The sequence below is a fragment of the Nematostella vectensis genome, chromosome 10, assembly GCF_932526225.1.
Source record: "Nematostella vectensis chromosome 10, jaNemVect1.1, whole genome shotgun sequence".
Lineage (NCBI taxonomy): Eukaryota > Metazoa > Cnidaria > Anthozoa > Actiniaria > Edwardsiidae > Nematostella > Nematostella vectensis.
The window spans coordinates 15,498,591-15,514,965 of NC_064043.1; the positions used below are offsets into that span (position 1 = coordinate 15,498,591).

Sequence of the window (16,375 nt, forward strand, 5' to 3'; positions counted from 1 at the left end):
GATAGCTCCGCCCTTTTTCGCAAGCTCTCGCGCAAGTCGTCGTCATTCAAAGCTAGACTTCATTGAGTGTGAGGACCTCTGAAACTGCCTGAAGAAAGCATAGCAGAAAATAAAGCCGTACGACAAACTACGATAACTGTAAAATACAAGAGATTGTTAAAGAACTATCAGGCATATTCGGGAAAGTGTTTGGAGTCATTCCTCTATAATAACAAGAGCAAAAATTGTCATTGAGAAATCAAACACAGCGCGATCGTTTGAATAATAATAATAATAAAAAAAAAAAAATAAATAATAATAATAATAATAATAATAATAATAATAATAATAATAATAATAATAATAATAATAATAATAATAATAATAATAATAATAATAATAATAATAATAATAATAATAATTAGGGTTTTTAGTACTAATAAATGGTCGGTCGTGCGAAAGCCCTTTCTAAAACTGATCTGATATCTATTTAAGATTATATATTTTTTCAGAAATTTTGTAAGGCGGCCGTTTATGATCAGTGTGAAAAACTTCTCAAGGCAGCTAAAAAAAATAAAAAATAAAAAAAAATTCAAAAACAGCGTGAGCGCGCTCATTTGAAATGGCGTCATTTAGGTGCGCGCGCGAACAAACAACAAATTTTCAAAATTCATCACTTCAAAAACTATCTAATCCCCCTTATTTTTCGTTTTGTTATAACAAAAGGCTAATAAATAGACTGTGTTTACTTCAATGATGTGTTTTCGACCAATCTTGAGCTCTATTATAGCTTTCTGGCCTCTCTCTACAGAGCTCTGCACTCAGTGAACTCAAATGACAATGAAAGTCCCTTTTATAGTGCGCGTTCGTGTTTAAAGTCCTTAAAACCATTCACTTATATCAATCTAGCCAAAACAAAGCATAGATAAAGTTTCAAATTCTGAGAAGGGAATTGAATTTGATTGAAATTTGAATTTTCTACAGATCTTTGAAAATTTTCCTGGCCGCCCGAAAGGAGATTGAATCGAGTGAATAGTTTTGGCGGGAAAATCTGAAACAACGAATTCTCCTTAAATCCGTAAAAATTTAGAGACGGCAATACCACAGAATATTGGAGAATTGTTTTCTATCGCAATGCTACCCACAATGAAGCGAAGAATAATTTAAAGTCAAGAATTGTATCCGAAAAAAAATATATCGTTTTGATGTAGGTTTCAAAAACAGCGCTCGTGGGAATGTCGCCATTCTTGATTGCGAATAATGCAGCGCGCGCACAATGCAAAAACAATTCAAAGAATAAAAAATATCTTCTTAATTTTGCAGATTTGTTTCCTGAAGTTAAATAATCATTTGACTACCAGGTAGAGACATAAAGATGACGGTAAAAGTTGTAACCACACAACGTTCTTCAGCAATAACTAAGATAAGAAGACATGAAGACGGGAACCGGTTTAGTGCGTGCATATGTTTTCTCATGTAATTTGGTTAACATCTCGATCTACGTCACAAATTACTGGACCCGGGCCTTTCAGTTCACGGCCTTTTTTCCGAAGGTTGACCAAAATACCTCAATATTACAGATTTGAGTTATTGGCGCGAACGCGTGTTTAATAGGGTCCATACGAACCACATACCATTTTGAAGATGAAATTATCAAGAATTGACAAAGTCTATCAACTCTGAAAGGTTATATGGACTTTAACCTTCAAGCGCTTGCTTACCATGGCACCCTCAGTGTCCTCTTCCGCCGACAACACACGTTTTTTCGTCCTGTTAAAGTTTTCGAATTGAAATATTCTAAAAGAAAAATGAAATATAAGGATTCACAACATTTGTTATCACGGGTGATTCAGCCCAATGCTGCAATCGCTGCTTACTTTTTTCACACGACATTCATTCATAGACGCAGGCAAAAAAAAAGTTGCAACAGAAAAGAGTACGGTGACAGAGCTTTTAACCCTACCTTGCGTAATCACTGGGTAGATTCTCCTTAGGATCCCACGGAGATGTCCGAAAACTCTTCAGTCCACGAAATCTAATAAATAGTTCAAGTAAGCCAAGAGAATGTCTGAGATGTAGTTTAGATGTTGTTCTTTCCATGTACTGTTCCTAATACAAATACATGCAAATTAACGAAGTGGATTATTCCATCTTCATTGGCATGCATTTATATCTGGAATGTCATTAAAGAATGGCGTCTTATAGAATGCCAGTCGAACTTGGATCACTGTCATGCTGAGAATGTAGTACTTGAAATTATAGAAAGTACCACTAAACGATGGAAAAAGGCTGAAGGCTGCTTCCAGATTGTACAACGAAACTCAATATTAAGTATAGTATTTTCCATACAGTAAATAGGACACATTTTTTCCTCAAAAATGACTTTCCAAATCGGTACGCTTCTTATACAAAGAAAAATATTTTGAGATTGACATTCTGTTGGCCTCCATAAACCTGAAATGCCTCTGTGGAACGGTGAGCCTCAAGCAAAGTGGTTGATTAACAGAAGATGCTGCTAAATGACGTTCTCAAGAAAGTCAGGAAACTAAGAAAAATTCTTAATGTGTGACATCAGGAGGCATTCACAAGTTACGATATTGGCTTTGAAGCGAGTTTTACAACAAATTTAATAAAGAACTTTCTAATGAATCAACCTTCATCGCTTCTGTTTATTGACATGACTCTCAATAGACTGTTTTCACGATGTTGCGCGCGCGTCCAAAATGCCACAAACTGGCGGGCCACAGCTGATCTCACATGGCGTACAAAGTGGAGTTTACAGACGAAGCTTTAGAAAATGCTGCCAGAGTGCTTATTTCACGGAGTTTTGTCAAATTCCCCTTCGTCTGTGGCATTTTGGATGCGCGCGCAACGATGAAAAGGCGCTCCGACCCAATAAACGAATTCTCTGAAAAGCGACGGTATCACAGTAACTCGCAAAACCGGAAACCAGCGTACTAATTTTCAAAATAGCCAATCAGAAACGTCCATTATACGAAAGTACCGGGTGACGAGCACAGCAAGAAAATCCAGCTCGCTAGTCGTAATGTTTGTTTTGACTAAATATCTAATGAGAAATCTCTTACTTCTGTGATTATTCTGTGATAAAATAAACAATTTGGGGAGGGGGAGCTTTTCTTTATTTCGGCGGAAAATACCAGCTTTTGAATCGATTGAAAAAAAAAATGCGCACATAGGTATAAAGAAGTTAAAGTGATAATAAGTAGGCTTATTAGTAGGTGTTGTAATGTGAGAATGTCAATGTGAGCTAAATAAATTAAGATTTACACCATTCAAACGAGGCTTTTGTTGGGATGCTTTTTATAGGGAGGGGAGGGGGCGCTCATTTAAAAGACGGCGCTTATTCGAATCATCACGGTAGGAAGAATAACTAATACTCGCTCGTGAAGTTGTGAACATGATGTGCTCATTTACCTATGCAATAAAACAGGGCAAAAAAATCTTACCAACGATATTATTATCGCCATCATTTAATACTCAATATACCTTCTAATAAAAAGACTTGATACTCACTTCTAATTTTTGGATCGCTGAAGATTCCAGTTCGCTTGCTAAAACTCACGGCCGAATCCAAATTTCAGTTCACTGTTTTTTTAAAAATCTTTTTAATTTTATGGTACATTTTCCCCCTTCTCAGAGATCGAAGGCTAAAGAAAGAGTCATACTGCCGCTTTAATAGAGGGAAAATGCAGTGAAAGTTATAACTTTGGTTTACAGGCTAATATTCATTTGAAGTTGATTCTACTTACTTTTGGAAGCGCACGCGGGCTGCTGTGTCTAAAGGTGTGTCCAGTTCGTCAGGAAACATCTCATTTTCGCGTGCAGCTCGAAGTTTTTCCAGCCTATTGAGGAGGAGATGTAAGTTTATCAATCAGAAATCATACGAATATCATTTGCCTGTTGGCTCGTTACCACAGCAGATTTGAGCAAGTGCAAGCGATCTAGCAGAGAGCGAGTTGCGTGTGATTACAAGCAACTGAATTCACCTTTATTGTATTTGGCGAGAGGAAAAAGTAGATTGCAAAGAGCCTAAATAAAAAAGTGTTGCAAGTAAGATGCCTGCACTTCTTACTGTAATCTCTCCTCGTCCACGTCAACGCGATCATCGTACTTGCTGATGTCAGTCTCTGCTCCAGACACGCTGATCTGTACAAGAACCAATCAGATTTATGATCATACACTCATTTAAAAAACTGCCTCAAGAGTACAGCGCTACCTCGATGGCAGGAGGAGGAAGCATCGTTATGCACATTTAAAATGGGCCGTTTAAAAATCTAAATAGTAATAATAACGATATGAATGAGCACTCGACACATTCATGTTGAACATTCTAGAAGAACATTTAAAAAATGTGTTAAAACGCAGGCAATTTCTGTTGTTTTTTAATTTGCTTTATCTTTCCTCCTCCAAGAGACACCACTGCAAGTAGAAATTAACTGGGCAAGCACAACTGCTTCCAAGTTTGAGATACTGTCCATTTTCCCCCGCTTTTGATGGACTGCAAGTTTTTATGGCGAGTTGAAGCAGGAATAAAAGTCCCACTTGATCTTTGTTCTTTGCCATTTTGCAGAAGGCGCAGGACTTATTAGTATGAATGTACAACAAACTCCCGCTTGTGCTAAGTGGAAATTCAATGGTTTTGTGGCAAAACAACTACTCCATTTTCCTGACCTTGTATATCTTTAGTGGGAATGGAATTACACATATATTTAAGGTCTGTGGTCCATTTATACGCCATGATTTGCACTGTCTTTAATGTGCTTGCTGTGAGATTTATTGCCATGTTAACGTTGACTAATAATCCCCCCCGCATATATATAATGGCTTCCCTACTCAATACTCCCCCCATGCATATATCTAATCACTTGTCTAATCAATACTCCCCCCCCGCATATATCTAATCACTTGTCTATTCAATACCCCGCCCCCCGCATATATCTAATCACTTGTCTATTCAATACTCCACCCGCAATACTCCCACCCGCATATATCTAATCACCTGTCTATTCAATACTCCCCCCCCCCCCGCATATATCTAATCACTTGTCTATTCAATACTCCCCCCCGCATATATCTAATCACCTGTCTATTCAATACTCCCCCCCCGCATATATCTAATCACTTGTCTATTCAATACTCCCCCCCCGCATATATCTAATCACTTGTCTATTCAATACTCCCCCCCGCATATATCTAATCACTTGTCTATTCAATACTCCCCCCCCGCATATATCTAATCACTTGTCTATTCAATACTCCACCCCGCATATATCTAATCACTTGTCTATTCAATACTTCCCCCTCGCAATACTCCCCCCCGCATATATCTAATCACTTGTCTATTCAATACTCCCCCCCCCCCGCCGCATATATCTAATCACTTGTCTATTCAATACTCCCCCCCCGCATATATCTAATCACTTGTCTATTCAATACTCCCCCCCCGCATATATCTAATCACTTGTCTATTCAATACTCCCCCCCCCCGCATATATCTAATCACTTGTCTATTCAATACTCCCCCCCCCCGCATATATCTAATCACTTGTCTATTCAATACTCCCCCCCCGCATATATCTAATCACTTGTCTATTCAATACTCCCCCCCCCCGCATATATCTAATCACTTGTCTATTCAATACTCCCCCCCGCAATACTCCCCCCCGCATATATCTAATCACTTGTCTATTCAATACTCCCCCCCGCATATATCTAATCACTTGTCTATTCAATACTCCCCCCTGCATATATCTAATCACTTGTCTATTCAATACTCCCCCCCCCCGCATATATCTAATCACTTGTCTATTCAATACTCCCCCCCGCATATATCTAATCACTTGTCTATTCAATACTCCCCCCCCCCCGCATATATCTAATCACTTGTCTATTCAATACTCCCCCCGCATATATCTAATCACTTGTCTATTCAATACCCCGCCCCCCGCATATATCTAATCACTTGTCTATTCAATACCCCCCCCCCTCGCATATATCTAATCACTTGTCTATTCAATACTCCACCCGCAATACTCCCACCCGCACATATCTAATCACTTGTCTATTCAATACTCCCCCCCCCCCCGCATATATCTAATCACCTGTCTATTCAATACTCCCCCCCCCCGCATATATCTAATCACTTGTCTATTCAATATTCCACCCGCAATACTCCCACCCGCATATATCTAATCACTTGTCTATTCAATACTCCCCCCGCATATATCTAATCACTTGTCTATTCAATACTCCCCCCCCGCATATATCTAATCACTTGTCTATTCAATACTCCCCCCCCGCATATATCTAATCACTTGTCTATTCAATACTCCCCCCCCGCATATATCTAATCACTTGTCTATTCAATACTCCCCCCGCAATACTCCCCCCCGAATATATCTAATCACTTGTCTATTCAATACTCCCCCCGCATATATCTAATCACTTGTCTATTCAATACTCCCCCCTCGCAATACTCCCCCCTCGGCATATATCTAATCACTTGTCTATTCAATACTCCCCCCCCGCATATATCTAATCACTTGTCTATTCAATACTCCCCCCTCGCATATATCTAATCACTTGTCTATTCAATACTCCCCCCTCGCATATATCTAATCACTTGTCTATTCAATACTCCCCCCCGCATATACCTAATCACTTGTCTATTCAATACTCCCCCCGCAATACTCCCACCCGCATATATCTAATCACCTGTCTATTCAATACTCCCCCCCCCGCATATATCTAATCACTTGTCTATTCAATACCCCGCCCCCCGCATATATCTAATCACTTGTCTATTCAATACTCCCCCCTCGCAATACTCCCCCCTCGGCATATATCTAATCACTTGTCTATTCAATACTCCCCCCCCGCATATATCTAATCACTTGTCTATTCAATACTCCCCCCTCGCATACATCTAATCACTTGTCTATTCAATACTCCCCCCTCGCATATATCTAATCACTTGTCTATTCAATACTCCCCCCCGCATATACCTAATCACTTGTCTATTCAATACTCCCCCCGCAATACTCCCACCCGCATATATCTAATCACCTGTCTATTCAATACTCCCCCCCGCATATATCTAATCACTTGTCTATTCAATACTCCCCCCGCATATATCTAATCACTTGTCTATTCAATACTCCCCCCCGCAATACTCCCAACCGCATGTATCTAATCACCTGTCTATTCAATACTCCCCCCCGCATATATCTAATCACTTGTCTATTCAATACTCCACCCCGCATATATCTAATCACTTGTCTATTCAATATTCCCCCCTCGCAATACTCCCCCCCCGCATATATCTAATCACTTGTCTATTCAATACTCCCCCCCCAATATCTAATCACTTGTCTATTCAATACTCCCCCCCGCATATATCTAATCACTTGTCTATTCAATACTCCCCCCGAATATATCTAATCACTTGTCTATTCAATACTCCCCCCCCCCCCGCATATATCTAATCACTTGTCTATTCAATACTCCCCCCCGCAATACTCCCCCCCGCATATATCTAATCACCTGTCTATTCAATACTCCCTCCCCGCATATATCTAATCACTTGTCTATTCAACACTCCCCCCCCCGCATATATCTAATCACTTGTATATTCAATACCCCGCCCCCCGCATATATCTAATCACTTGTCTATTCAATACTCCCCCCTCGCAATACTCCCCCCTCGGCATATATCTAATCACTTGTCTATTCAATACTCCCCCCCGCATATATCTAATCACTTGTCTATTCAATACTCCCCCCTCGCATATATCTAATCACTTGTCTATTCAATACTCCCCCCTCGCATATATCTAATCACTTGTCTATTCAATACTCCCCCCCCGCATATACCTAATCACTTGTCTATTCAATACTCCCCCCCGCATATATCTAATCACTTGTCTATTCAATACTCCCCCCGCATATATCTAATCACTTGTCTATTCAATACTCCCCCCGCATATATCTAATCACTTGTCTATTCAATACTCCCCCCCGCAATACTCCCACCCGCATGTATCTAATCACCTGTCTATTCAATACTCCCCCCCGCATATATCTAATCACTTGTCTATTCAATACTCCACCCCGCATATATCTAATCACTTGTCTATTCAATATTCCCCCCTCGCAATACTCCCCCCCCGCATATATCTAATCACTTGTCTATTCAATACTCCCCCCCCAATATCTAATCACTTGTCTATTCAATACTCCCCCCCGCATATATCTAATCACTTGTCTATTCAATACTCCCCCCGAATATATCTAATCACTTGTCTATTCAATACTCCCCCCGCATATATCTAATCACTTGTCTATTCAATACTCCCCCCCCGCATATATCTAATCACTTGTCTATTCAATACTCCCCCCCGCAATACTCCCCCCCGCATATATCTAATCACCTGTCTATTCAATACTCCCCCCCCGCATATATCTAATCACTTGTCTATTCAACACTCCCCCCCCCCCGCATATATCTAATCACTTGTCTATTCAATACTCCCTCCCCCCCCGCATATATCTAATCACTTGTCTATTCAATACTCCCCCCCCCCTCATACCCTCATATATCTAATCACTTGTCTATTCAATACTCCCCCCCCCCCCCCCCGCATATATCTAATCACTTGTTTATTCAATACATTCTTACCGTTTCAAACTCCTCATCTTTCTCCTCGGCTGTCTGCAATGTGATAAAACATACAAAATATGTCAAAAGACGTTTGATCAGAAATGTTTTTTTTTCTCCTGTAATATTTCCTTGTTATATTTTCAATTACTACAAAGAGTTATAAAAAAAACATTTGTTGACACTTTCTTCGGAAGGCGCGAGATGGATGTCCATTTCTGTCTGTATTTAGGCACTTGGTCATTAGTTTAGCATAATTGCTAAAATTTGCGCTTCCCTCGAATAAGCCCCTTGTCTACACGCCTTAAACACAGACCTCGATGGCGAGGGGTTGTACATTAGGAGAAGAATATCATTGTGAAAGCTTGTTTTGTTATGGTTCTAAGAGAGTTGTTACAAATTGCACGTTGTTAAGGCACTTTTTCATCTGGAAAACAACGGATTTTGATATAAGTGCCTCCCCCTTGAATAAACGCTCAGCAATTACGATATTAGATCATTCATATGCGGTCATGTGGCTCCTCTTTCAGTTGTTTTTTCCCATTCGAATCAAGATGTTACCTTAGATTTCGTCGCTAAAAATTGAGTCGACCAGTCATTTGGTATAATTGGTTCTATAGTCTGGTTTGAAATCACGACCTGTGGTTTAACAGTCTAGGCAATGGAGTTTTACTTCTTTTTTTTCTGTGGTTGAAGACGCAACGTCCGCTACCTTCTCTGGGTTGTCACTTCTCCTTCCTCTTGACAAATCCCGAGCCGAACACAAGTAACTCACGAGTAATCCCGAGAACACAAGGAACTCACGGGTAATCCTGAGAACACAAGGAACTCACGAGTAATCCCGAGAACACAAGGAACTCACGGGTAATCCTGAGAACACGAGGAACTCACGAGTAATCCCGAGAACACAACGAACTCACGGGTAATCCTGAGAACACAAGGAACTCACGAGTAACCCCGAGAACACAAGGAACTCACGGGTAATCTCGAGAACACAAGGAACTCACGGGTAATCCCGAGCAGAACACAAGGAACTCACGGGTAATCCCGAGAACACAAGGAACTCACGGGTAATCCTGAGCAGAACACAAGGAACTCACGGGTAATCCCGAGCAGAACACAAGGAACTCACGGGTAATCCCGAGCAGAACACAAGGAACTCATGGGTGATCCCGAACAGAACACAAGAAACTCACGGGTAATCCCGAGCAAAACACAAGGAAGTCACGGGTAATCCCGAACAGAACACAAGAAACTCAGGGTTATCCCGAACAGAACACAAGGAACTCACGGGTAATCCTGAGCAGAACACAAGGAACTCACGAGTAATCCCGAGGACACAAGGAACTCACGGGTAATCCCGAGCAGAACACAAGGAACTCACGGGTAATCCCGAGCAGAACACAAGGAACTCATGGGTGATCCCGAGCAGAACACAAGGAACTCACGGGTAATCCCAAGAACACAAGGAACTCACGGGTAATCCCGAGCAGAACACAAGGAACTCACGGATAATCCCCAGAATACTAGGAACTCACGGGTAATCCCGAGCACAACACAAGGAACTCACGGGTAATCCCGAGCAGAACACAAGGAAGTCACGGGTAATCCCGAACAGAACACAAGGAACTCACGGGTGATCCCGAGCAGAACACAAGGAACTCACGGGTAATCCCGAGCAGAACACAAGGAACTCACGGATAATCCCAAGAACACAAGGAACTCACGGGTAATCCCAAGAACACAAGGAACTCACGGGTAATCCCGAGCACAACACAAGGAACTCACGGGTAATCCCGAGCAGAACACAAGGAAGTCACGGGTAATCCCGAACAGAACACAAGAAACTCACGGGTAATCCCGAACAGAACACAAGGAACACACGGGTAATCCCGAGCAGAACACAAGGAACTCACGGGTAATCCCCAGAACACAAGGAACTCACGGGTAATCAATGAGAGTTGTCATTTGGTTAATAATTGTTTGTAATTTTTTTTAGTATTTATTGCTAGGCATCATTTATTCATGTCGCAATCTTTGCGGCGCTTAAGAAAAATAGTTTCTGTGATTCGTAAAAAAACGTGATTCGTAAAAAAACGTGATCCGTAAAAATGCGAAAATTTGATCCGTTATTTACATCACACAATCAACTTTTTAGTCGGAGCTAAACCAATTAAATATTGCGAACAAACAAACATCCTGGACAATAAGAAGTAAGATATTGGAGAAAAAATTTGTGAAAATATAACGAAAAAATATTATTGTGTATGTAAAAGGAGAACAACACATTAATTAAATGAAATTGAAGACATATTGCGAAAAACTGACAGATTCAATTAACCGATGAATTAATTTTAAAAAATGTCAAGGCGTTAGCAAATAGACTCAGTTATCATGGCAAGGGTAGCAGGTCCGACGCTTTTAATAGCGGTGGATCCATCAACTTGGTCAATATTTACTTACTACAAGGTTCGGCCTTATCCTGTTAACATCACATGCTATCACATACATAAAAAACTTTAAGTTAGAAAATGTCACTTTTTAAAAAGTACAGTTCATTAAAAAGGCGGCAGGGAAAGGCAGAGCTGTTGCTATCTCCTTTCGTGTTCACAAGACAACTCTCACCTATTTTAGACGGGTGTCGATACACGAGGTTGTATAAAACAGGTTTACGCGAGAATACTTTGTATGAAAAATTGTACGAGATCTTGGGAGACATCTGTTTCTGCAATTTGTAATATGATTAACAAGTCTTGGTCAAAGAAAAGTCACTGACAACATGTGTTGGGTTAGCTTTTTCTGCAAACAAGAGACTGTCCTTGAGAGCGGCTTCACCTAGTTTATATTCAAACGACTTTATCACAGCCATCTCCAAAGGGCACGAAAGATCTACCCGTCAGACCAATCAAAATACGCGCTGAAAGCATAAGAATCACACCACAATCACAAGGACTTATCTTTACTGCAAAAGAGGTATAACGTGTGAAATAGAAAAACAACACACAAATAACAGTTCTCTCGACAAAACTCAGTGGATCTATTTCCGGGGCCGCAGGTGAATAAAAGACAAGACTAGAGTTCGGAAGAAAAGGATTCTTGAAGCTTTGAAGTAGTTCAAACAAGGTTTTGAAACAGTAAGGTGTCAACATTCGTTGCTCTGTAAATAAGGAAAACGTGAATCGCGACAAGTGGAACAAGTTGCCGAAAAAAAACACACACCAAAAACGATTACAAGAGTAAAGCGAGGTGGAATCTGACATCGAACAGAAGCGGAAATAAAATCGTCCAAAACACTGCACAAAAAAACTACTGCTGCAAACTGAACAAAAGCTGAAGTTGGAATGGTTTTATCAACCAAAATAACATTATTTGGATAAGTATAAAAAAAAGCCAGGAGCAACAGCCAAATGAGTCGTACTTGTAGCAAGCAACAGGACGGTAGGACTTGTATGTTATGTCTATAAATTAATCACAAGCAAGGTTAACTATTGGACGGTGTTTATTTGACACAGAAAAAAAAACTGAAAATAAATCGTGGAAAAGGAACTGGACAAAAAAGTCAAGAAAAAAATTTGTACAGCGATTCTACTCCGAGTATAACGAAGATAAAAGGATAGGAGAACGGAATAAAGTCATCAGCAATAAACCACAATCAAGTTACGAGCGATAGCTTTGAAAACAGTCATCCAAAGGTAGCCAATGGGGATCCCGAGCGAAGTGAACACGATAAGACATGCTAAATCAACAAATGTAGGGATCATGAAGAAAACGCAAATAGTAAGAAAGCAATGGAAAACAAAATTAGATTCGACTTGAAAAAGGCGGAAAAGTTCGGAACTATTAAAGAAGTAGTTCATAAACGCTACAAACGAATGAGAAATCTGTTGATTAACTAAATAAGAAAGGATAAACGTAAAGTTGTGTCGGGATATCAAGAAAAGATACCGGCTAAAAGACTCCATCTGGTTCGGATTAATACACTGACGGATTCAAAGTTTGTATCAAGACATATCCATATCAAGAAGGTCTTGGCCAAGGAAAAGCTGGGCCAAGGATGTCTGTCGTTGAAGTAAATTCCACCAACTCAAGCGTTCAGAGCCATACATGGGATATGTCTTACCCTACATGGTACTGGGTACTCCGCGGGGTTATCGCCCTCGTGACTATCACGGGAAACCTTTTAGTGATCTACCTCATCACTACAAGGCGACATCTGCGCACCCAGCACACCCCGAACTGGACGATCCTCTCGCTAAGCATGGCGGACCTGCTTGTCGGACTATTCAACCTGCCGACCTCGCTATTGTGCATGCACTGGACAACGTGTAGCTTTATCACACAGACGACGGTCTTTGCGGTCATGGACGCCTTTATGATTTGCTCTGTGACAAACTTGTGTCTGCTCACGTGGGATAGGTACCTAGCGGTGATGCACCCATTCTCGTATGGTGTCATCATGACAAAGGTAAGGGGTGGTGTAACGCCCATTCTCGTGTGATGTCATCATGACAAAGGTAAGGGGTGGTGTAACGCCCATTCTCGTGTGATGTCATCATGACAAAGGTAAGGGGTGGTGTAACGCCCATTCTCGTGTGATGTCATCACGACAAAGGTAAGGGGTGGTGTAACGCCCATTCTCGTGTGATGTTATCATGACAAAGGTAAGGGGTGGTGTAACGCCCATTCTCGTGTGATGTCATCATGACAAAGGTAAGGGGCGGTGTAACGCCCATTCTCGTGTGATGTCATCATGACCAAAGTGGTGATAGTTGGTGTTATAAAGTGCACATTTTTTAAATAATATTCAGAAGAACGTGATTCTGATGATCATGGTGTGTTGGAGTGTATCGGTGATCCAAGGAGTACCGTACTATATATCAAAGCTGCTGAATCACGAGCGTGCGATGTACGCTAGCAGCGTGGTGTATGCACTCCTTTTCACGGCTCTTCCAAACCTCTTCACCGTCTACGCCTACTCCAAGATCATCCTTGTCGTACGAAGGCACAGGAAGCAGATACAAGAGCACGAGGTAGCCACGAATCGGGTCACGGATATTGTCCGAGTGACACCAACAATTTACCGAGAGACAATCGAGTTGGAAGCGAATGAGTACGAGAGGCAGTTATCTGCCAACCACGGCCTCGACTTAAATCGATCGATGACGACAGTTTACCGAAAATGGACCGATGTCACACCAAATGAGCACGAAAACAGCGATCAAGCCGAAAACAGGCAGAAATCCTCACAGAACAGTATGATAATCGCAGTAGGAGTCCTTAACCTCATTTTCTTGGTGTGCAACACTGCTTTTGAATACTACCTCACGTGCAAGCTCATCCGAGGTTGTATCATTTCTGATGGCGTAATTTACGTCACTTTCTTGCTACGCTATTTCAATTCGGCTCCGAACTTTTTCGTGTATGCCTTGGTGCGCCGCTCGTTCCGAAGGGAAATCAAGATGCTCGGGGTTCGTTTGTGGAGAGAGAAATAGCAGTGACTAACTTGAAAGGGGCACTTGTACAAAAGTTATCATAAAATATACTTCATCAAGTGTAATGAAAATAGGAAGGACGTAATTTTCCCGGAAAAACATGATATGCAAGAATCTAGTTGCTTTGAACTTTGTAATTTTAAGGTAAAGTAATCGTAAAGCCCGTAGCTAAACCTAAACGTATTTTTTCAATTCACTTCCATCCACTTGATATGAGGCGTTCAAGCCAAGATTGTAGTTATCTGATAGATCAATGTCATCTAATAAAGATTGATGGTAATTTCAATCATCCAAATGAATGAAAAGACACCTCAGGGAGCAAATCTGTTATTAAGGTGTACCTTGACAACCATTAATATATTAATATTGATATAAATTATATGGAAGTGAATATAATTATAATTATAGAAACCGTCAATTTCTAACTTACATCTAGAAGATTGTCGTGATGATTGTGAGGTGATTTGTAACTAAGGGGTATTTCCTATGCAACATGTATTGTCTTGGGCTGCCAGCGAATCTGATGTTGTAAATTACAGTGCTGCGCTCACAAAGCCGTGAATAAAGTGTTTTTTTCGTTTAACTATGCGATCTACTTTCAGGCAGCATATTACCACATTCTAAAAACATACAATGCCCCTTGATGAACCCTAAAAGAAACACATAACCCTCCAAGAACCAAAGGCCCACCAGACTGGTCGTTGGACCCAGAGACTGTACGACTCAAACGAAAAAAAACACATAACCTCTATGTGTTATTGAGATTCGGACTATTTCAAACGTCCCTACCGGTAAAGTAATATTTCAAGAAACCCGCTGGGAAGCTGGTCCACTGCGCCACACTAATTACGTGTTTGGCCAATACCACACAAACATCAAAATGCAGTCATTACACATACCATACTGTCATCTGAGTCACTGCCATCTCGAATCTCCCCGATGTATCCACGAATATCGCTATGGTCGTCCCCATCACCATCATCATCATCGTCGTCATCGTCGTCATCATTCTCTTCATCTATAATCCAGGATGCCTGGTATTCAGATGTTCCTTTTGGTACTCGCTTGCTTTTTTGCTTCGTGTCACTTGACTGTGTGGCTATTTCTGCAAGAAATGAAAGAAATGATTAAAAAGGGTCACGTGATTAGACCTTTGGACTTTACAGTTAATGCGCGTTTGTGTATCATGTGTATGCTCCATATGTTGATATAATTATGTATTTTATTCTACTGCCTTATTTGGCATTTCTCGGTATTTGGCAGTAAATTATACAATTATCCAGCAATTCGTTTCGCGAAAACCGCTACTGCTATTTGTACACACTGACACTGACAGCGAATTCTACATGATTCTAGACGAGAGAAAAATATTTTGGCGATAAAGAAACATTTTTATGTGTATAAAGATTTGATTTGATTTGATCCCAGACTGAGTAAAGTTCTAACACTAAAAACGCTCGAGAAGAGCAAACACTATAAAAACTCAACATAGCCTTCGATAAGGATAGCTTACACGAACGATTTTTCTATTCGGTTCTCCATCTATCACGCTACTCTGTACGTCTGTTCATGCAAATTATGAACCTAACAACACTGCTACTGCAAGCTATCCTCAGTTCTATAAGCGATGACCTTAAATCCTTGGGAAAAGATCATAATAGAGCAACGACACGAAATATCCAATCAACCAAAACCACTTCAATAATAGATGGATACACAACAAAACCACTTTAATAATAGATGGATACACAACAAAACCACTTTAATAATAGATGGATACACAACAAAACTACTTTAATAATAGATCGATACACAACAAAACAACTTTAATAATAGATGGATACACAACAAAATCACTTTAATAATAGATGGATACACAACAAAACCACTTTAATAATAGATGGATACAAAAGAAAACCACTTTAATAATAGATGGATACAAAAGAAAACCACTTTAATAATATATGGATACACAACAAAACCACTTTAATAATAGATGGATACACAACAAAACCACTTTAATAATAGATGGATACACAACAAAACCACTTTAATAATAGATGGATACACAACAAAACCACTTTAACAATAGATGGATACACAACAAAACCACTTTAATAATAGATGGATACACAACAAAACCACTTTAATAATAGATGGATACAAAAGAAAACCACTTTAATAATAGATGGATACACAACAAAACAACTTTAATAATAGATGGATA

The 16,375-nt window shown here is 40.3% G+C and overlaps 2 protein-coding genes across 2 annotated transcripts in view; one reads left to right on the plus strand and one right to left on the minus strand.

The window, feature by feature from the left end:
- Nucleotides 1-16,375, minus strand: part of LOC5508675 (pre-rRNA-processing protein TSR1 homolog) — a 34,531-nt gene that overhangs the window by 5,769 nt on the left and 12,387 nt on the right. The window contains exons 11-16 of the mRNA XM_032377457.2: nucleotides 15,048-15,253; nucleotides 8,678-8,710; nucleotides 4,073-4,146; nucleotides 3,750-3,842; nucleotides 1,943-2,014; nucleotides 1,701-1,776 (exon numbers count right to left, since the gene is read on the minus strand). Coding sequence (XP_032233348.1) covers nucleotides 1,701-1,776; nucleotides 1,943-2,014; nucleotides 3,750-3,842; nucleotides 4,073-4,146; nucleotides 8,678-8,710; nucleotides 15,048-15,253 — 554 coding nt within the window. The remainder of the gene's footprint in view (nucleotides 1-1,700; nucleotides 1,777-1,942; nucleotides 2,015-3,749; nucleotides 3,843-4,072; nucleotides 4,147-8,677; nucleotides 8,711-15,047; nucleotides 15,254-16,375) is intronic.
- LOC116615653 (octopamine receptor beta-2R) lies at nucleotides 11,121-14,731 on the plus strand. Its single transcript, XM_032377460.2, has 2 exons — nucleotides 11,121-13,121; nucleotides 13,465-14,731. Exons 1-2 carry the CDS (start codon nucleotides 12,711-12,713, stop codon nucleotides 14,146-14,148), a joined length of 1,095 nt encoding a protein of 364 aa, XP_032233351.2. The 5' UTR covers nucleotides 11,121-12,710; the 3' UTR covers nucleotides 14,149-14,731.